Source organism: Pezoporus flaviventris, unplaced genomic scaffold (assembly GCF_033815535.1).
Source record: "Pezoporus flaviventris isolate CSIRO_AGI_PZ_B2104156 unplaced genomic scaffold, CSIRO_AGI_Pfla_v1 ptg000005l, whole genome shotgun sequence".
NCBI classification, from domain to species: Eukaryota; Metazoa; Chordata; class Aves; order Psittaciformes; family Psittacidae; genus Pezoporus; species Pezoporus flaviventris.
Window position 1 is genome coordinate 21,638,681 of NW_026892553.1, and position 22,255 is coordinate 21,660,935.

The following is a 22,255-nucleotide window of genomic DNA, read 5'->3' on the forward strand; positions in this document are numbered from 1 at the left end:
AGCACAGATTTGTCATGGTCCAGGTTGAATGAGCAAAATCTTATGTGTACTTTCTGAGAATTGCACTACTAGTTGTCTGCTGGATGCCAGTTACTAGTCAGGTTTATAGACTTCTGCTTTTATGAGCATTCCTCTGTTGTTGAAATACATACAGCTGAGATTAGGAGAGGAATTAAGAATACTGTAAAGACCACCTGCTTACAAAATTCATGATAAATGTAAAAATGTCATGTAATGCTACCTGCTCTTGCTGCAGCAATAATTCTGTCCATGCAGGAAAAAAAGTAAGGTGAAGGTTGATATTAGAGATTCATCACAGAACTGGCAATACTAGTGGTTCAAGCCTGAGAAGACTTCATTTGGATAAAACAGGACTTCTGGAAAGCTTGAAGTGAGGACAAGGGCCATCTCAGGAAAGTTTTGCAATGTGGGTGAAGATTGTGTGGGAGAGTAGAAGTGGGTAAGGCTAGTGGAAGCCCTACAGTTAGAGAAAACCCCTTATAAAAGAGGATGGTCTTTCCAGTTAAACTCAGTCTAGTGCCTCCTTGGTGCTAGTTTAAACTTTCTTACCTTTAAATGCTGAACTTTGCTGCTTTCTGCTTTTCTGGTTAGGTTCTTGCAACCTCCATTCCTGAGCAAAGTCTTCAGTCCTAGCTTCTGTTGCCTTCTCCCATTCCCAGCTCTGTGTGTGTCCCCTGGGCTGGTTTCTGTGGTTATAGTGTTCTTCTGCATATCATAGAATCATTGTAGAATCATAGAATGATTTTGGTTGGAAGGTTGCTCCAAGCCCCCGTGTCCAACCTGGCCTTGAACGCTGCCAGGGATGGGGCAGCCCCAGCTTCTTTGGGCACCCTGTGCCAGTGCCTCAGCACCCTCACAGGGAAGAGCTTCTGCCTAAGAGCTCATCTCAGTCTCCCCTCTGGCAGGTTAAAGCCATTCCCCTTGGCCTGTCCCTACAGGCCCTTGTCCAAAGCACCTCTCCAGGTTTCCTGGAGCCCCTTCAGGCACTGGAGCTGCTCTAAGGTCTCCCTTTAAGGAGCCTTCTCTTCTCCAGGCTGACCCAGCCCAGCTCTCTCAGCCTGGCTCCAGAGCAGAGCTGCTCCAGCCCTCGCAGCAGCTCTGTGGCCTCCTCTGGACTCACTCCAACAGCTCCACGTCCCTCTTGTGCTGCTGCCCCAGAGCTGCATCAGGACTGCAGGGGGGCTCTCCCCAGAGCACAGCAGAGGGGCAAAATCCCCTCCTTGAGCTGCTGCTCACGCTCTGGGGGTGCAGCCTAGCACATGGGAGGGTTCTGGGCGCAAGCACACACTGAAGCTGTGTCATGGGGAGCTTCTCCTTATCCAGCACCTTCTCCTCAGGCTGCTCCATCCAGTCCCCTCCAGCCTGTGTTTGTGCTGGGGGTTGGCCCAACCCAGGGGCAGGACCATGCACTTGGCCTTACTGAACATCATCTGGTTCTCATAGTTCCACCTCTACAGCCTGTCTTGTTCTCTCTGGATCCCATCCGTTCCCTCCAGCATATTGACCCCACCACTCATTACTCGTCTCTATTTGGACATTGAGCTGTTGAGCGAAACTCTGTGAGTGCAACCATCCAGCTAATTCCTTATCCACTGAGTGGTTCATCCATCAAATCCATGTCTCTACAGTTTAGAGACAAGGATGTTGTGTGGGACAGTGTCAAATGCCTTGCACAAGTCCAGGTAGACGATGTCAGTTGCTCTTCCCTTATCCAAATTCATCAGGCACAATCTGCCCTTAGTGAAGTCATGTTAGCTGTCCATGTGCCTTAGTATGGTTTCCAGGAGGATGTGCTCCATGATCTTGCCAGGCACCAAGGCGAGACTGACTGGTCTGTAGTTCCCTGGGTCTTCCTTGTTTCCCTCTTGAATGTGGCAGTTGTATTTTCCCTTTTCCAGTCAGCAGGAGTTTCACCAGACTGCCATGGCTTCTAAAATATGATGGATAATGATTTGACATCTACATTTCCCAGTTCCCCTGGGATGCACAGATGCATCTTGTCAGGTCCCATGGTCTTTAGCACCTTCAGGTTCCTTAGATGATCTTGAACCTGATCTTCTACAGCAGGCAGTTCTTCATTCTCCCAGCCCTTGCCTTCTGTGATTTGGGCAGTGTGGCTGGAGCTCTTTGTGTGTTTTTTCTGTCCCTTTTAAACTGCTTCCTTAAAGGTTAGTCCAAAGAGTCCTTCAGACTCTTTCTGCATTTGTTCTAGGTTTTGTTATGCTTTTGTGCTTCCTTGGTTATTCTCTGCATAACGAAGGAATGTTATGACTGTGCACCTATGTACCTTGTGGTATGAATGAGGCTGTACCACTGAAATGACTGTTGTTTGTTGTGAAGATCTTTTTTGTTGAGTTACAGAAAATTTTATCAATACCTGACTTTCAAACTTTGATTTGTTTCTCTGATTAGGCATTTGAAAACAACCTTTTCCGGGCGCCTATCTATCTACATAAGATGCCTGAAACGGATTTCCTGATTATCCGGACACGACAAGGCTATTACGTTCGAGAATTAGTGGATATTTTTGTAGTTGGTCAGGAGTGCCCACTTTATGAAGTACCTGGTCCCAACTCTAAACGAGCTAACACCCACATCAGAGATTTTCTGCAGGTACGTGAAAAGAGGCAGTTTGGAGATCTGAGGGGTCTTTGGAGAAAGCCCGTGACATAGGAATGGGTTTCATGTCGACAGGTTTGCCCTGAGATGTTCATTGCCCTGCTGTGGATCTCTTTGTTGCTGTGAGGTGACAGCACGACAGGAATTGGAGGTTAACCATACAGATCATTTTGATTGTCATATAAGCAATGATATACAGCATGCTTTCTCTGTTTATTTGCATCCTATCTGATAAGTATTTGGTAGAGGCTAAAATAAAATGTTATACAATTATATAAAGTCTAGGAAACTGAAGAAATTAGAATGAACTTTGAAGTGGTTATGCTAGATAAAATGACAGTTACTTGGATTTTACTAAGAGGCAATAAGGGATTTTTTTGCAGGTTTTTTTCTCTTTTTCCACATAATTAGAGTTGCTTCATAGGTTTTTGTTGATTTCCTAGATCGTGAGGTAGGTAAGCTTTGGGACTGTCAGTGACCATTCAAATAAATATCCACAAATTTAGATTTTTGAAAACACTTCAAGTAACTTATTGTCAGCTTAATTCAGAATTATAACTCGAGGTACTTGCAGAGTGGTAAAATCCCTGCTGTACTCAAAATTCAAGTTTCTGTACCGAAGCATGAATATTTCTAATGTGGTAACACAGAAATTCAAAACAACTTTTTTTTCCTCATGTGATACTCACAAATAGCTGAACCTGAAGAAGATATGTGGCTTGGAAAACTTCAGTAAGTAAATTCACAAGATAAAAGGGGTCTCAAGTAGGAAGTCTGAAGTAGTCATTATAAACAGCATTGTCTGTGCTGTCTGCCAGTTTGTTGCATTCTTTCTTCAGACATCACAAATGGGTCTTGTTTTGTAGGTGTTCATTTATCGCCTCTTCTGGAAAAGCAGAGACCGTCCTCGAAGAATTCGCATGGAAGATATCAAGAAGGCCTTTCCCTCACACTCGGAGAGCAGCATCCGAAAGCGGCTAAAGCTTTGTGCTGATTTCAAACGCACGGGTAAAGATCTCATGTGGTGGTTAGCCATTCTTTGCTGCTTTTGGAGTTTGTTGTCCCTGCTCATTGCAGGGGGTTTGGACTAGATGACTTCTGAAGTCTCTTCCAACCCAAACCATTCTGTGAAAACCTCCTCCTGATAAACAATTTCTGAAAACATCTATTTGAAGAATTTAAGTAATCTGATAGGGTTTTGGTTTTGGTTTTGTTTTTTTTTGTTCCCATTTTTATAAATGTGTACTTCTTTTTGGCACAGGTGTGCTTGATGGTGAAACATGACTACAGTCTAGACCTTTTTTTTTCCCATTTGGGCAATGATTTACTCCTGAAATAACAATGGACAACACCAACACAAACACGTTTCCTTCCCTCTGTGCATGGCTTTCTTGTGTTTGCAAGCAAGAAGTGCCACTAGAAGCTTTTCCCGTCTTCTAGGGTCTAACAGTGCTCTAAGAGCCTGAGTTCTGACTTTTCTTCCAATACCTAAAGGGGCCCTACAAGAAATCTGGGGAGGGAATTTTCACAAGGGACAGGAAGAGGGGGGGAATGGCTTTAACGTGTCAGAGGGGATATTGAGATGAGCTCTTAGGCAGAAGCTCTTTCCTGTGAGGGTGCTGAGATGCTGGCACAGGGTGCCCAGAAAAGCTGTGGCTGCCCCATCCCTGGCAGTGTTCAAGGCCAGGTTGGACACAGGGGCTTGGAGCAAGCTGCTCTAGTGGAAGGTGTCCCTGCCTGTGGCAGGGGGTTAGAACTGGATGAGCTTTCAGGTCCCTCCCAACTCAAGCCATTCTGTGATTGTATGAGCTTTTTGTATATACATAATAATAAACCGGTGGTAATACAAAGCGTGTTCATGGGGAAAAGTAGTTTGAGGAAGTGAAAGGTAGATTAAATGCTTTTGGAATGCAGTTTCTACACTGAATATGCATGAATATATGGCATTTTGTTGATAAAATAGGGACAGAGTTAGGGGTATTGATTGGACAAATGCAGAACAAAAACATCTATCGGTTTTAGTGGTCTGAATGTCATGGATTTGTCACACTTGCTCCTCTTCCAGCATTGTAGCAGGATACCAAATCTTGAAATACAGTTAGAATTATGATGGCATCCAACATTTGTGGGAAACTACTTGGTGTTTGATTTGTGCCTTTTTCAGGGATGGACTCAAATTGGTGGGTTTTAAAGCCAGATTTCAGATTGCCAACAGAAGAAGAGATCAGAGCAATGGTATCCCCAGAACAGTGCTGTGCTTATTACAGCATGATTGCAGCTGAGCAGCGACTGAAGGTAAATGCTCCTTATAGGCTGTAAGAGAAGTTACTGCCAAGTAGGTCTGGAAGGCTGAGACTAGGTAATACCTTCTGCCTAAAACTAATTTTGCTATAAAGTAGGGACATTAGGCCCCTGAGTACTGCACATCTTGCTAGGTTTTCTGCTGTGTAAAAAGGAAGTTAAGGTCTTAAAGAGAGAGACATTCTTACCACCTATTATTTAGATACTGAATTAGCTGTGCTAAAGGATTGCAAAAGGAAGATATGAGAAAGGGCTTCTAGTCCTACATGGAGCTCTATACCAGAAAGTAACCAGTATGTGGCTGTGAAAGACAATTGTTTTTGTTTTTTTTTTCTTTTTTTTGATGGTGGGTGCAGTATTTAGTTATGAAGCTTGTCAAAATACTGGGCAGTTTGCACAGTATCATCTGTGATACTGTGGGTTGCAGTGAATCCTGTGAACAACTGTCAGTGGAATTGTGTTTGTTCAGCATGACAAGCCTCCACAGGAGATTCATAATATACCTCAGTTCTCTCTCCAGTAACCTTTCTGAGACTTTTGGTTTGCATCTTTTCCCTAATATTTCTCTTCAGGATGCAGGTTACGGGGAGAAATCCTTCTTTGCACCAGAAGAGGAGAATGAAGAAGATTTCCAAATGAAGATTGATGATGAGGTACTGTCAGAGTGATGCATGAGCTGCATGTCAATATATAAATCTACATGGCAGGAAAGAAATGAGGCCTTTAAAGGACACACTTGAAGTTGGACTTAGTAGATCAAATGTTCTTGTGACTTTTTTGAGAAATTTGCTGCCAAGCTTATACCTGTGTATGGGAATCTTTCTTGCCAGGTCCTTTCAGGACGAGGCTTTTTGCCTTAAATGCCTTTTGTGAGGTATCTAGCACTTGGTTGTTCATAGAGGTTTTATTAGGGCAGCCAAAGGGTCAGGAAGTGGAATTTACCCTCATTATGTCAGTTGAATAGTTCTCAGTATGATTGGAAGAATGTAAATAAAATGCTTGGAATTCATGGATGGTAGTAGAACTGTGAGGACATGTTTCTTGCTGGCAGGTGCGCACAGCTCCATGGAACACCACACGAGCCTTCATTGCTGCTATGAAGGGCAAGTGCCTACTTGAAGTGACTGGTGTAGCAGATCCTACTGGTTGTGGTGAAGGATTTTCTTATGTGAAGATTCCAAACAAGCCAACTCAGCAGAAGGTATAGCCCCACGGTTGGGTTGGACATGAAGCAATAACTGGAAAGTCATGTGGGAGAAATGGAGTAAATATGGGGCGCTGGGAACAGAAAATATCAGATGAGCCTAGGAAAGACTTAATTGATAACATTAATAGGCTGCATCTTTCTCTGAACAGGATGATAAAGAACCTCAGCCAGTGAAAAAGACAGTGACTGGGACAGATGCTGATCTGCGCCGACTTTCCCTCAAAAATGCCAAACAGCTTTTGCGTAAATTTGGAGTGCCTGAAGAGGAGGTAAGCATGGACCTGGAGCAGGTTACTGAGTTCTCTTCACTAACAGATTCAGCAAGTGGTAGTGAAAAGGATGTGTCCATTTCTGCTCTGACCTTGGGTGGAAAGGGGTTGAAATCTACAGTCAGTTCCCTCAGTTGTCTCTAAAGTCATTTCTAGTGTGTCTTCCTCTTTGCAGATAAAGAAGCTGTCCCGGTGGGAAGTGATTGATGTGGTACGTACAATGTCTACAGAGCAGGCTCGTTCAGGGGAAGGTCCTATGAGCAAATTTGCACGGGGTTCTCGGTTTTCTGTAGCAGAACATCAGGAGAGGTACAAAGAGGAGTGTCAGCGCATCTTTGATTTACAAAATAAGTAAGTACTTATCTGATGTTTACAGCCTTGAACCCCACCCTGTCCCCATCTTGAAAGTCCAGCACTGTGTATGCCTGGGGCTTACTGATATGTAGTGGTATAGATGTTCATTTGGCTGGTTGGGCCCACAAAATATAGCACTGAGAAAGAGGACTTTGGCTGTTAATAGCAACTTACGGGTTAGCCCCCTTATTTTCTTTCTCTCTGTGTGCCCACCCACCTGCCCTTCTGCCTGTACTGTCTTTTTTTTGTTCATTTGTTTTTTTAACAGCAGTTTACCATCTCTCTCTTGGATAGCAACTACCAATTCTATGTCCTATTATTTAGAACTGCCAGAAGAATTAATGCATTATTTGTTAGGCCAAAACCTGATAGTGGGGAGGGTATGCAGTACTGTTGATGATGAAGAGAACAACTTGTTGGAGAAGGAGCAATTTGGCTAGGAACAATTGATCTCTTGGACATGGGGATTACAGGAGGACTGAGAAGGGAATATGTTATGCCTATTCTTGTAGTGACTTGCAACATTAATTTTCAAACCTTTGTGTCATATTTACCATTGATTTTCTGGGAAGGTAACAGGCTGATTATTCTGGGGGTTGGGGGAGAGATGTGGAGGGGCAACAGTAACTGACTTTCAAGGTGCCTCCTGTTTCAGGGTTTTGGAATCCACTGAGATCCTGTCAACAGACACAGACAGCAGCTCAGCTGAAGACAGTGACTTTGAAGAAATGGGAAAGAACATTGAGAATATGTTACAGAACAAGAAAACTAGTTCTCAGCTCTCTCGGGAAAGAGAAGAGCAGGAACGAAAGGAATTGCAAAGGATGCTTCTGGGAGAAGACAGTGGTAATGACAGAGAGAGGGGCAGAAAGGACAGGAGAGACAAAAAGGGGCTGTGTAAGTAACTTCAGCCACCAGAATGTGCCTGGGAAGGTATGCAGAACTGTGTCAGGTTGCAAAATGTGCTGATCTGGCCTCTCAGAGGAGAATGTGGATTTCTTACAAGGAGAATGTACAGACATGCTTATCTGGTGCTTTTTCTTCTTCTGAGAAGTCACTGGCTGAAAATGCACTTAAAGTGTTTTCTTTGCCCCATAGCTAGCTTTGCTTATTTTGAACTATAAACTTAATCTGGTATTTCTTTAGATATTCACTGCTGCTTGCTGCTTGAATTTCCCTTTTTATTTTTTTGGGGGGGGGGGGGGGGGGGTAGTGCGAGGGTGGAGTGGTATTTGAATAGTGATATTCTGAAGATGTATTCACAAGCAGTTCCTGCAATCAGCTCATGGTATTCCAATTGGATCTTGTTTGTAAACACAGCTATGTGTGTTAAACAGCTAGGCACAATATGTAGGTTGATAGTGTCTGTTACACTCTGTTCTGTAGCAGTGTGTTTGGGAAGCAATTGGGCAACTGGAGATGGCTCTCTTTTAAGTGCATTCAGGAGAACTTGACATGTACCTAAACTAGCAGGTAGAAATATCTGACCTGTGAATGAACTTCTATCTGTATGATGGAGCTCATGATCACTCTTTCTTGCTGCATGTGTATAAGCAAAGTTGAACTCTGCTGTGTCTGGGTCAGAGTTGTTGCTGTTGTAAACCCAGATCAGGAATATATCACTAATTAAATAATTACTGTAATAATTTAGTAAGGGATATGTGGAAGACTTGCTGATGATCATTGCCTTATGAAATTCTATCTGTTATTTTGAACAAAATCTCTGTGGTCACATGAGACAAGGCTATAGCTCACTGGTTGTAACACGTGATGGAAAACTGGGTAACTGTTGACCTTCAGTTTCTGCCAGATCTCCACACCTATTATGAAAACCAATGTGACTATAAGCAATCTGCAGGGCCTTAATTGCAGTTGCCTTATAGGTTGTGCTTAGGCACCTGCCTGTGCAAGGCAGGTCCTTGTTGACAAGTTGTTCCTTCTGTCTTTATAATTTGTGTGGATAATTCAGTAGTTAACTTTGTTTCAGATTAATATATGTCATGATAAAGAACATGAACAAGCAAGGGAAAGACTTCTATTGCTTAGGTTTTCCTGAAGTGTGTCTTGGAAGCTTTTAAGCCAAAACTATCTGCTGATTTAAACAATGATGCTTCTACAGTGTGAAAGAAATTAAAAGTAAATTAAACACTTTCTTGTAGCATCAGCTTCAGGAGCCTCAGCAAACTCTCACAAAGATGACGACACTGCCTCTGTAACCAGCCTTAATTCTTCTGCCACTGGCCGTCGCCTCAAAATTTATCGCACGTTTAGAGACGAGGATGGGAAAGAGTACGTGAGGTGTGAGACAGTTCGGAAGCCTGCAGTTATCGATGCCTACTGCCGAATACGGACTACAAAGGATGAAGAGTTTATGTAAGGCCTATGTATTTTTTTCTTTTTTTTTTTGCAGTTTTGCCTGTAGACTACTTCATTTTATTGGCAGTATGTAGAAATGTAGACTTTAGTGTAAACACCTGGCACTTACGTAATTATGTAGAGAAATAAATTTAATGGCTGTCCATTTGGAGGGCAGTATGAATTTTGTGCAGTGATTAACATGACAGAAGAGCACCTGGTAAATCATCAACTCAAATGAAAAACCTTTTGTGTTGTGTTTTGGTGTCCCCCCCACCCAGACGGAAGTTTGCTCTATTTGATGAACAGCACCGTGAGGAAATGCGTAAGGAGCGGCGCAGGATCCAGGAACAATTACGGCGGTTAAAACGGAACCAAGAAAAAGAGAAACTTAAGGGCCCTCCAGAAAAGAAGCCCAAGAAAATGAAAGAGCGTCCAGACTTGAAAGTAAGCACATCCATTCATAAAGCATATTAACAGGTCTTGGGGACTGGAGAAGTTTTCTGTTCTAGTGATGTACTAGAGGATTTTAATGATACTTTGCCTCTAAACTAGGAGCCTGATTCTGGTCTGTCATCTTTCTTATACTTCTGTAGCTAAAATGCGGAGCCTGTGGTGCAATTGGCCACATGAGGACTAATAAGTTCTGCCCTCTCTACTACCAAACAAATGCCCCACCTTCTAATCCTGTTGCAATGACAGAGGAGCAGGAGGAAGAGCTGGAAAAAACAGTAATTCATAATGATAATGAAGAACTCATCAAAGTAGAAGGAACAAAAATTGTCTTGGGAAAACAACTGATTGAGAGGTAAGGGAAGAAGCAGAGATACTGATGGATAGTAAGAAAAAACAATTTACAGCTTAGTGAAGAATACACGTTAGTGTATTAATCACAAGAAAAAGTGGTAGGACTTTGCATAGACTATTACTATAGTATTTTGATTGTGTATTTGGTATAATGGCTGATGGGGACAAATGGTCTCAATTGACAGAAGGGCTGGAGAAAGCAGTCTGTGTTTTTGTTTTGTCTAGTGCGGATGAAGTTCGCAGGAAATCACTGGTCCTGAAGTTTCCCAAACAGCAGCTTCCTCCAAAGAAGAAGCGGCGAGTAGGGACAACTGTTCACTGTGATTACTTGAATGTGAGTGAAGGTGTCACTGAGCTGATGGCAGCATCTCTATTTCTGTTTGTACCTGCTGGCCAGTTTCTTTACTACTCCTGTGTGTCCTCTAGATGGACCAATAAATTAATAAATTGCCTAGCATTTCTGTAGGTAAATATTTTGCATCTTGGAACTGCCTTAACTTTTCTGTCTCTGATTTCTTCAGCGTCCTCATAAGTCTATCCACCGACGGCGAACAGATCCCATGGTGACGCTGTCTTCCATATTGGAGGGCATCATCAATGACATAAGGGATCTGCCTAATGTAAGTTTAAGCGATGAGACCAAAAAACTGTGTATTAAGCAGTAGGGTTGAAGTAGATTATGTGTTGTAGACAGCAAAATCAGGGTAGGCTTTTCTCAGGTGAGTGTAGGCTACTCCTTTTTCCCCCTGTTCTGCACACAGTTAGTGTGCATTATTTCTAAAGTTATTTCAGCTCAGAATCTTTTCTGTATTGAGATATATTCAAAGCCTGGGACTTAGGGTGTTTTTTTGTTGTTTTTTTTTGTTGTTTTTTTTTTTTTTCTGTAAAAGCAGAAAAGGATAAATAATGCTTGATGTAGCAACATGGAATACTTCAATATATGTGGCACTATGCTTCTTTACTTCACTGTTTCTGACCAGAATTTTATCAGAAACATGCGAAATAAAAAGATTAAATAGAAGATTTGAGATTTTCAGGTTCAGTTTCTTGACTTTTGTGCCGCATATTGTGCCGCATAACCAAAAATAGCATTTGAAAATGTTTGCAAGAGTCTTCTTCTTATAATGGTATTAAAGAATATATTGTAGAAGAAAGTGATAGCTGCCATGGGGCTGAGCTTATCATATATTCCCTGGTGCATTTAAGGAGCTGATCATGTAAAGGGGATCATGTATATGTTAGTACTTATTGAACTGAGGATAGTTAAATTTAGATTAGCTGTGCTAGTATTGTGTGTAATGACCATTCATTCTTTTCATCCTCAGACATACCCCTTTCATACTCCTGTAAATCCAAAAGTTGTCAAAGATTATTATAAGATCATTACTCGGCCCATGGATTTACAGACCCTGCGTGAAAACGTTCGTAAGCGCCAGTACCCATCCCGAGAAGAGTTCCGAGAACATCTGGAACTGATTGTTAAGAACAGTGCAACATACAATGGTAGGCTATTAACAACATAGGGAAACTGTTTCTGCTAATGCATGAAGTGTGAATCTTTTAGAAATAATGAAAGCAATAGAAAAGCAGAATAAATTCACTGAGAGATGGCAACAATAAATGTTTTTACCAGATGTACTAGAAAGCCTACATTAATGTTAATGAGTAATTCATAAATAAGGAAGAAGTGGACTCTAGCATTTAACAATAACTAAACGATAACTGTGAATGCTGGAGAGGAACTTTCTACAAGAGCATTTAGTGATGGGACAAGGGGGGATGGTTTTAAACTGACAGGGGGAAGATGCAGATTAGAAGTTAGGCAGAAGTTCTTCCCTCTGAGGGTGGTGAGGTGCTGGCACAGGGTGCCCAGAGGAGCTGTGGCTGCCCCATCCTTGGCAGTGTTCAAGGCCAGGTTGGATTGGGCTTGGAGCAGCCTGCTCTAGTGGAAGGTGTTCATGCTCATGGCAGGGGTTTGGAGCTGAATGATCTTTAGGGTCCCTTCCAACCCAAACCAGTCTGGGATTCTATGATTTTGTGTAGTAACTGAAGTTCAGTTACAGACCTGTGTGACTGAAGACACTGGTGCGTGTATTCATAGAATCATAGAATGGTATTAAGTCAAACTGCACTGAAGCAAAGCCCTGCATATGCCCTTCATACAGGGTGAAGCTGAGCAAAACACTGTTTTCAGTAAAATACATTATGACTGTGCTTCCTTTTTGCTTTCAGACATGGATTGGTGCCGAGATACTTGTGAACTGATTTTTTTAATATCATGCTCTAGTGAATGAGTCTTTCAATACAAATAGGAATAATTCACACCTGTTGAAGCCATTCCCTTGGAATGGCATGCAGCTTTGAGTTTACTGTAATGATTTTGTATATTTTACTACTTGCAATATTTTTTTCCCATTTGGGAAAGTCAGAAAGCTAGTTTAAAGAAAACAAAGAGTAGATTCTGCAATAGAGCATGCATTTACTAAGGAAAAGTGCTGATTCATTGAGCAACTATAGGTCAGCTGTATTGTGACCACTCATAGAAAGGTATTTGTCCAGAAAGTATTTATTTGACAGATAAAAACCCTTCCTAGCTGTTTTGTCTCTCTGGGCTGTGTAGCATCCAGGGTAACATTGACAGCACTGATTTTATCTTTACTGTTTCCTTTATTATTTTGTCAGCTAAATCCCTGTTTTATCCTAATAAATCAGGTTTTTTTTTCATACTTCTCTTGCAAATATTTGTTTTCATGTGTGAGGAATCATGAAATAATTTAAAGCTGCAGTTTTCATGATTCCTTAATGTCCATCTTGCCTTCCTTAGCAGTTCTGCTTCAATGACTGATTTAGTGAAGAAAACAGAAATTTCATGGCTTATACTCTGAAGACTAGCTAAAGGTGGAGGGCTTAGAAGTCAGTCTTCCATGGGGACAGCTGCTTTCCTGTAGGATTTCCAAAGCTTAACAGAATGTATACCAGAAGTGTGAATATTTGCTACAAATAATCTTTTCTCATATGAAATCCATGCTATACTTTAGTAATTGTGTGTATTGAGAATATACTTGCTAGAAATATAATCAGTGGTGCTTTAGGAGTAAAGATTAAGTCATATTAAGTGACATAATTGCCTTTTTAATCAGGCTGGAGTATCTCACTGTACTTGCTATGTGTTTGCAGGGCCAAAGCACTCACTGACACAAATATCTCAGTCCATGCTGGACCTGTGTGATGAAAAGCTGAAAGAGGCAAGTCTTGTGAATGAATTGTGGTCAGAGCGGAGAGGGGAGGGATGTTCAGACGAGGACTTGTGAAGGCAAAACACAGGGCTTTAAGGAGAATGGTAGAATAATAAGGGAACTCCCCCCTACCCTAAGATGTATTTGAATTTTTACAATTGTAAACAGTTCACATTAGAGTCTTTCTCAAAAAAACAGGTGCTCATTTATTACTCTAGTTACTTTATCTTGTATGAAGGCTATTGACCCCCCTTACAAGTGTCTTCATGAAAAGGTGAATGGGAATCTCTTGGGACAGAGTATCCTGACATTAAGTTATTTATCTAGGGTCAACCACTGATGTTCCTTACTTCTATTGCAGAAGGAAGATAAACTGGCTCGATTAGAAAAAGCAATTAATCCCCTCCTGGATGATGATGATCAAGTGGCCTTTTCCTTCATTTTGGATAACATTGTCACTCAAAAGATGATGGCAGTTCCAGATGTATGTAGCTTAAGTAGAATGTGTGTGTTATGTGCAAAATGTGTAGTCCCGTGGCTACATATTTACCTTGTGATTGAAAGAGTACTCTGCCAGGGAGCTGGCTTGTGATTTTCTGAAAGGCACAGGCACACCTGTACTCACCCCCTTCACTAGAGCAAAAGGCCAGTGAAGCATGGGTTCCAGGTTTTTTTCCTTCTGCTCTCACTCCTGAATTGTTCTTGTGTCAATCTCCCATTAATATGAAATCACTGATTTTCATTAAGCATGGTAATTATAAAACATACTCTCCTGCTGCTTATAGCACTTGCCTTGGTAGCACTCTGCAAAGTTTTCAGATGCACACGAAATATAAGCTGATTTCTAATTGATCAGGTTTACCCAGTATTGTACTAGTTTGTTAGTATTAAAAAAAACCAAAAGCCTTTAAGCTTATCAAAAACTGCACATATCAAGACTTCAGTGTCATTCTATAGTGTGCATTGTGTCTGGATGGAGTAAGGAACAAGAGTCTGCAGAGGTTAGACTGACAGGGCTTAATGTCTGTCCTCTTTAATTTGTTGGTTCTATTCTCTGTCGTCACGATGTGGTCATTTCTGATGTTTAGAAAGGATTTTGGAGTTTTTCTGTGCCGTCTCACCATGATGAACAGATAAATTGGTATATATAGCCCCCATTGTAGGATCAGACCTAGGTTCATGTTTGTTTATTGTACAAGCAGTGAGTGTTCTTGCTGGACACTAGTTTCGTGGTGGAGAAAACAGTGATGCAAAGTAGAAAAGTCCTTCATATGCTTATTAGTATTTTGTATTACATATTCCTAAGGTCAAACAGCTTGCAACAGGCTTAGTTAAAAGTCCAACTGGTAGATCTTTTTAATGTGTCCCTCCTGAAGCTAAATGATAGGGTTCAAGACACCTTCTGATGAATACTTCCCACACATTTTGAGTGTTAATCAGTTCTGGAGACTGGCTTTATGAAATTTGTAGCTCAAACTAAGAAGTTCTGTGCAGATGGTTTCTAAACTTGTCTGTTTTCTTTCCTTCAGTCTTGGCCATTTCATCATCCAGTTAACAAAAAGTTTGTTCCTGATTATTACAAGGTGATTGTTAATCCAATGGATTTGGAGACTATCCGCAAGGTATGTAGCTTGAACTGAGTAGCCTCTTGAGAGATATTGAGACTTGATTACTTACTGGGTGATGATCTCTTCCAGAATATCTCCAAACACAAATACCAGAGCAGAGAGACTTTCCTTGATGATGTTAACCTCATCCTTACCAACAGCATTAAGTACAATGGTAGGTGGTGAAAACAAGGTTACAGCTTCCTTCTGTACTTAACTGAATACCTCTGGGCACCTGTTCTATAGTGCTGTTAAAGCCTGAAGCTATGAATCCTGACCTTGATTGTAGCTTGCCTTTCCTGCAGAGAAAGTGGATGCTTAAACAGTGATATTTTCACTATCACATGGTGCTTTATTTGTCATCTTGTGCAAAATGGGGCAGTTAACCTTTGGGGAGGATTTTCTACTTGTTCAGTACACATCTCTGCTTCAGGGATTTGTTCCCTTGAGACTGTGACAGGGTTCAACTGTCCTATCTCCTAAATAATAATTTTAATGCTGCCACAAACTGGTTGCTCTTTGTCAGCTGAATGTGAACTTTGCTTTATAGAATCTTAGAATCAACCAGGTTGGAAAAGACCTTTAAGCTCCTTCAGTCCAACCATCCCTCCAGGACTGAAAAGGCCACCACTAACCCATGGCACTGAGGCCTCGTCTCCACACTGCGTGAACACTTGCAGGGATGATGACTGCAGCCCTGCCCTGGGCAGCCTGTTCCAATGTCTGAGCACCCTGTGGGGAAGGAATTGTTCCTCAGCTCCATCTAAACCTGCCCTGGTGCAGCTTGAGGCCATTTCCTCTTGTCCCATCCCTTGTTCCTTGGGAGCAGAGCCCAGCCCCTCCTGGCTCCATCCTCCTGTCAGGCACTTGTAGGGAGCCATCAGGACCCCCCTGAGCCTCCTCTTCTCCACACTAAACCCCCGAGGTCCTTCAGCCCTTCCCCATTACCCCTGTGCTCCAGGCCCTGTACCAGCTCCGTTGCCCTCCTCTGGCCCTGCTCCAGCACCTCAAGGTCTCTCTTGTAGTGAGGGGCCCAGAGCTCAAAGCAGGATTTGAGGTGTGGCCTCACCAGTGCCCAGTGCAGGGGCACAACCACTGCCCCAGCCCTGCTGCTGCACTGGTGCTGATCCAGGCCAGGATACTGGGGGCTTCCTGGCTGCCTGGGCACAAGCTGCTCATGTTCAGCTCCATCAATCAGCGCCCCCAGCTCCTTTCCCATGAGTAGTTTCCAGCCGCTCTTCCCCAAGCCTGGGGCATTGCAAGGGGTTGTTGTGGCCCAAGTGCAGGACCCAGCGCTTTGTCTTGTGGAACCTCATACCATTGACCACAGCCCCTTGATCCAGTCTGCCCAGATCCTTGTGCAGAGCCTGTTATCCTCCACCAGATCAACACTCCCACCCAACTTTGTGTTGTCCACAAATTTACTGAGGGTGCCCTCAATTCTCTCATGCAGATTGTCAATAAAAATATTAAACAACCAAGCCCTGAGCGACACCACTAGTGACTGGTCATCAGCTACATGTGACACCAAATACCACCACTTTCTGGGCTCTGCCATCCATCCAGTTTCCAAGCAAAGAATCCATTCATCTAGGCCATAAGCATCCAGTTTCTCCAGGAGAATGCTGTGGGAGACAGAATCATAGAATCATAGAATCGTTAGGGTTGGAAAGGACCATAAGATCATCTAGTTCCAACTGTCCTGCCATGGGCAGGGACACCTCACACTAAACCATCTCACCCAAGCCTCTGTCCAACCTGGCCTTGAACAATGCCAGGGATGGAGCATTCGCAACCTCTCTGGGCAACCCATTCCAGTGCCTCACCACCTTAACAGGAAAGAATTTCCTCCTTATGTCCAATCTAAACTTCCCCTGTTTAAGTTTTAGCCTGTTACCCCTTGTCCTGTCACTACAGTCCCTAATGAAGTGTCCCTCCCCAGCATCCCTTCCACTAGAGTAGCTTGCTCCAAGCCTCGTCCAGCCTGGCCTTGAACACTGCCAGGGATGGTGCATTTACAACTCTCTGCATGTGGCAATCCAGCCAATTCATCCAGTGAGTGGTCCAGCCATCAAATTCATGTCTCTCCAGTTTAGAGACAAGGATGTCATGTGGGACAATGTCAGATGCTTTGCACAAGTCCAGGTAGTCGATGAAGACCTGCCCACTAGTCTGCTGATAAGTGATGGTGAGTGGCTTAGCAAGTTTCTCTGCCAGTTCCTTCAGCACTCTTTGACTTGTGTATGTCTGGGTGGAGCAGAGGGTCACTAACCATTTCTTCCTGGATTATGGGGACTTTGGTCAGCTCTCCATCTCCATCATCTAGCTCAGGACTGAATACCCTGACGATGGCTGGTTTGACTATTTCTCTTTAGATCAAAGGCGCTGAGATTTAGGGACCTGTGTAGTGAAAGTTGTGTAACCAAAAGCAGTTGTTCTGTTTCAGCAGCTAGAACTGAGCAAATGTGAGAATACGTAAAGAGATTTGTTTCTTACTACAGGCCCAGACAGTCAGTACACAAAAACAGCGCAGGAGATTGTAAACATCTGTTATCAGACTTTAGCTGAGGTATGTGGACTGCTCACTCTACTGCAAAATTTTTGTATGTCTGAATATTTTTATTCTGCAACTTTAGCAAGCTTCTTTCTTTTCAGTATGATGAGCACCTGACTCAACTAGAGAGAGACATCTCTACTGCTAAGGAAGCAGCACTAGAGGAGGCAGATCTGGAAAGTCTTGATCCTATGACCCCTGGTCCCTACACTCCACAGGCAAGTGACCATGCAAAGTTTTCACTTCCTTTTAGTTTCAGTCTCTTGCATGTTTGATCCAGAATTGCCTCTTTGTTTACTGTTCTCCACCTGTCTGCAGTTTTCTTTTTACTGGGGTGTCTTTTTGAATAGTGTGTTAGCAGCTATTTTTTAAGGATAAATATGAGGAGTGGTTATGATGCCTCAGAGGGTGAGATATCTAAGAGAAAAAAGGAAATTTCCTGAACAACTTGCAAAACTGATCAAGGATGAGCTGTGTACAGTCAGGCACAACTGAGCATTGATTGGAAGCTCAAAGAATGTGCACGTGTAGCAGTTTGAAACCTTCAGAAGACAAGAAGTGGAAAGGTAAGGAGAAAGTGAAGAAAAATCAATGCTGTAGTTCTGAGAAGAAGCCAAAGAGCTGTTTCATGGGGGTATGTTTTAAGAGGCTTATTGCAATGAGCAAAGAAAGTGCTTAATATGGTTAGTGCAGTCTGACTTTTCTGCATTCTTTGGTGTGATTCTTTAAATTTCTTTGTTTTGGTTCTAATGGAAATAACTTTTTTTTTACTCCTTATTATAATATAGCAGACACTTGTGTGTATTAGTTATTTTGTATATATTCTAGACCAAGTTGGAAGCATTATTTTTATACTAGAGATTGTATGACAGACTGCTTTTTCAGCATTTACATTTTGACAAGATTTTATAAGCTATTTAGATTTCTTTATTTTTGTTATCTTGACTCAGGTTGTTTTTAAAAACATTGGTAAAAAACCTTACATGAATGACAAGTTCATTCCTGAAAAATAAAATATCCTTTGGAATTTGCCCAGTAAATAATGATTCAGGGAATGTCATCCTAGTGTCTGAGATATAGAACGAATCATAGCATCACCAGATGGTTTGTGTTGGAAGGGACCTTAAAGCTTATCCAGTTCCAACCCCTGCCACAGGCAGGGACACCTTCCACTAGAGCAGGTTGCTCCAACCCCCATCCAACCTGGCCTTGAACACTGCCAGGGATGGAGCATTTACCAGTTCTTTGGGCAACCTGTACCAGTGGCTCACCACCTGCACAGTAAGGAACTTGTGCCTTATATCTAAACTAAACTTCCACTCTTTAAGTTTTAGCCCGTCGCTCCTTGTCCTGTTGCTACAGTCCCTAATGAAGAGTTCCTCTCCAGCATCCTTGTAGGGCCCCTTCAGATACTGGAAGGCTGCCATGAAGTCTCCACAGCTTCTCTTCTTCAGGCTGGTTTCTGGGCTGCAAGTACACTGAAGCTGGCTCATTTCAGTTTCTCAATGACCAGCACCCCCAAGTCATGCTCTGCAGGGCTGCTCTGAATCTCTTCTTTGCCCAACCTGTAGCTGTGCCTGGGATTGCTCCAACCCAGGTGTAGGACCTTGCACTTGGCTTTGTTGAACTTTATGAGGTTGGCATTGGTCACCTCACAAGCATGTCAAGGTCCCACTAGAGCTAATCCCTTCCCTCCATTGTATCAATCGAATCGCACAGCTTGGTGTGTCTTCGGCAAACTTGCTGAGGGTGCATCAATCTCACTGTCCATGTCATTGACAAAGATTTTGAACAGGATCGGTCCCAACACTGACCCCTGAGGGACACCACTCATTACCCATCTCCAGTTGGACATTAAGCTGTTTACCACAACTCCCTGCACACGGCCATCCAGCCAATTCTTTATCTGTCAGGTGTCCATCCTTCAAATAGTAGAATGCAATTTCTGGGCAATATTTAACACCATCCATCTCTCCCCACAAAAAATAAAACAAAACAAACCCCAGAATGTAGCATCTTAGGATGGACTTGGTAGGAATAATGATTGAATTTAATGGGATGAGAATACTGAAACTGAGTGTCATGGATAAAGACCTTCCTGGCAATGGGAAGTGTCAGGCTGCATGGGAGTCTTTGGAGATTAGCTGTTGAAACTATCTGTTGACACATTTCGAGGAAAATTTCATGAAATCAGGGATGATCACAATACCTCAGAGAATGGGGGACAAAAATGTCACTCTCCTTTCTATCTGATGGTTTCCTTCCCAAGACCAGTATTACCTGTTACGATTTTTTTCTAGGTTTGTTATCAGGGGAGAGGAAAAGAGGCCGGAGCAATGAACTGCCTATTAGTTGTCTATTCCTTCTCTGTGCTTGCTAAAGGAGAGACCTTCCTGAGCTCTCACTTGTCATCTGAAGGCCACTCTTTCCCTCTGCTTCTTGGCTGGAGACACACTCTCATTTTCCACACTCCCAGATTTATCACAGATGGCAGGTCTGGTGATGGTCGCTTGGCTTTAGTTCCATTTATTTCAGTTGCAGTTGTGATGACCGGTACTTACCTCTGTGTGTTCTTCAAGAGTTGGAGTCAGGCTATAAAAAGCAAATATAGCAAGTAGAGAGCTGTCTGTGATTACATGTCTGTTTAAATTCTTAGGAAGCCTGTTTTACCTAATTTAAGTATTACTGCTGCTGCTTCTAACAATTTCAGGATTGTCCTGATATAAACACTTAAACACTGTGTATTATAAGGGTATTTTATCAAAGTCCTAATATGTAATTTCTCAGGAATTCTTCAGAGGTCAAAGGGCGTGCAAACACTTTATCCAAACTCCTCCCTGCCCCCCTTTTTTTTGTTTTGTTTCATTACTTTAGGGACTCTTGAGACAGTAACTTACACAGAACTGACTGAAAGTTGAGTCGTTGCTATTTCATATGTGGTAGACCTTTTCCAGTTCTGATAGCAGCATTTGTGATTGGAACATCATTTCCATTGTGGGAAGGGAAATTAAAAGGGGCATGCTGAGTCAACCCAAAGGTTGATGTAATCAAGTATTCTGTCTCTGGCAGGGACCAGAACTAAGCAGATGCAAACAGAGTAATTCTTCTTAGAGTGAAACCTCTTTGCTTCTGGCAATTGGCTGTTCAGGCACCTTAAACTGGTGTTGTGTCTGGGCCATTGTATTTATGAGCTGAGGAAAGGGCTATTCTCTATAAATCTGTCTAATCCTTTTGGAGTCCGTTTAGGATTTTGGCCTCTGTAGGATTGCACTGCATAGAAGCACTAACTTCTATTTTAAAATCTGCTGTTTGGCAAACTTCAAGCCTGAGGTTATGAGCCATTTTATTTTACCATGTTTGGTTTTTAAGAATAAATATCTTATTTGATTAAACAGTGTTTAATACAAACACTGTGCCAAGAAATGGATTTTTCATTAAGTCCTGAAATCCCAGTCTTAACTCTCAAGATACTGTTCTGTTCTCAGTTCAGTGCCTGAGAGTGTTATGTCTCCTGTTCCCACATATACTTTAGCCACCTGATTTGTATGATACCAACACTTCCCTCAGTATGTCACATGAGAGCAGTTTTTTTGCTGTGGACACCCCTATCACTGCCCCAGAGAAGCAAGGAACTCAGGTCAGAATCCTCCATTTTTTCATGTGGTTGGAGAGCTGGGATAGATAAGCAAATAACTGAAAGGAGGCAATTACTTTGTAGGAAACAGGTGACAAAGATCTGCAGGTTTCCCAAGCAGAGAAGAGAATCCATTTCAAAAGGTATACAATTTCCTTCATTTTGACTGCTCAAAGGAAAAATTGAAAGAGCACTGGGAATTGAGACAGTACAAAACAAAGAACAGAGCATTAAAAACTGCAAAAGAATCTGTCTAAAGCCACATATGTGTTTGCTTCACTGCTTCTTGGAGTAGAAACCTGGTTTCTACAAAGGGCTAATATGCAATCCCTTGTGGATTCTGAATATAGAAATAGCGAAGTATATTCTACAGATGTGGAACATAGTAATTAGATTATTATGGTTGCATCCAGTGATTAGAAGCTGTAGAAACACCTGGGAAGAGATGGTTGCCACTGTAGATACTTTAGAGTAGTAAAAGGAAAAAAAAAAAAACAAACCAAACAAGGTAAAGGTGTTAAACCATTATAAATGAACTTGCTACAGTAAACACAGAATATTTTTTCTTAGTCTTTATTCTATATTAAACAAAAAATTGTTGGAGGAAATAGCAGAAGGAAATGCAGTAATATGGCCATGAAAATAAATTATCAGGAGGAGGAAGAAGGTGAGGAAGGCCATGAGACTGCAGGTGGTACCAGAAAGACTAGTGAGAGCTATTCTGAGCAATCCAAAGAGAGACTGAATATAGAATCATAGAATCGTTAGGGTTGGAAAGGACCATAAGATCATCTAGTTCCAACTGTCCTGTCATGGGCAGGGACACCTCACACTAAGCCATGCCATCCAAGCCTCTGTCCAACCTGGCCTTGAACACGGCCAGGGATGGAGCATTCACAGCTTCCTTGGACAACCCATTCCAGTGCTTCATCACCCTTACAGTAAAGAATTTCTTCCTTATGTCCAATCTAAACTTCCCCTGTTTAAGTTTTAGCCTGTTACCCCTTGTCCTGTCACTACAGTCCCTAATGAAGAGTCCCTCCCCAGCATCCCTATAGGCCCCCTTCAGATACTGGAAGGCTGCTATGAGGTCTCCACACAGCCTTCTCTTCTCCAGGCTGAAAAGCCCCAACTTTCTCAGCCTGTCTTCATACAGGAGATGCTCCAGTCTCCTGATCATCCTCATGGCCTCCTCTGCACTTGTTCCAACAGCTCCATGTCCTTTTTATGTTGAGGACACCAGAATTGCACACAGTACTCCAAGTGAGGTCTCATGAGAGCAGAGTAGAGG

General features: G+C 42.4%; 1 protein-coding gene across 12 annotated transcripts in view; it reads left to right on the top strand.

Moving 5' to 3' along the window:
• TAF1 (TATA-box binding protein associated factor 1) overlaps positions 1 to 22,255 on the top strand; it is a 38,569-nt gene that overhangs the window by 12,389 nt on the left and 3,925 nt on the right. For 5 of the 12 annotated variants that reach the window (XM_061446341.1, XM_061446347.1, XM_061446343.1 and 2 more), the window contains 20 exons: positions 2,434 to 2,634; positions 3,507 to 3,648; positions 4,805 to 4,935; positions 5,514 to 5,594; positions 5,993 to 6,142; positions 6,298 to 6,417; positions 6,593 to 6,768; positions 7,427 to 7,668; positions 8,931 to 9,144; positions 9,408 to 9,573; positions 9,723 to 9,934; positions 10,159 to 10,267; positions 10,455 to 10,553; positions 11,259 to 11,436; positions 13,111 to 13,178; positions 13,531 to 13,653; positions 14,699 to 14,791; positions 14,867 to 14,951; positions 17,278 to 17,345; positions 17,432 to 17,548. In XM_061446341.1, coding sequence (XP_061302325.1) covers positions 2,434 to 2,634; positions 3,507 to 3,648; positions 4,805 to 4,935; positions 5,514 to 5,594; positions 5,993 to 6,142; positions 6,298 to 6,417; positions 6,593 to 6,768; positions 7,427 to 7,668; positions 8,931 to 9,144; positions 9,408 to 9,573; positions 9,723 to 9,934; positions 10,159 to 10,267; positions 10,455 to 10,553; positions 11,259 to 11,436; positions 13,111 to 13,178; positions 13,531 to 13,653; positions 14,699 to 14,791; positions 14,867 to 14,951; positions 17,278 to 17,345; positions 17,432 to 17,548 — 2,775 coding nt within the window. Of the gene's footprint in view, positions 1 to 2,433; positions 2,635 to 3,506; positions 3,649 to 4,804; positions 4,936 to 5,513; positions 5,595 to 5,992; positions 6,143 to 6,297; positions 6,418 to 6,592; positions 6,769 to 7,426; positions 7,669 to 8,930; positions 9,145 to 9,407; positions 9,574 to 9,722; positions 9,935 to 10,158; positions 10,268 to 10,454; positions 10,554 to 11,258; positions 11,437 to 13,110; positions 13,179 to 13,530; positions 13,654 to 14,698; positions 14,792 to 14,866; positions 14,952 to 17,277; positions 17,346 to 17,431; positions 17,553 to 20,862; positions 20,968 to 22,255 lie in introns of those variants that run through there. The other 7 variants (XM_061446342.1, XM_061446344.1, XM_061446349.1 and 4 more) reach the window with 5 other exon arrangements.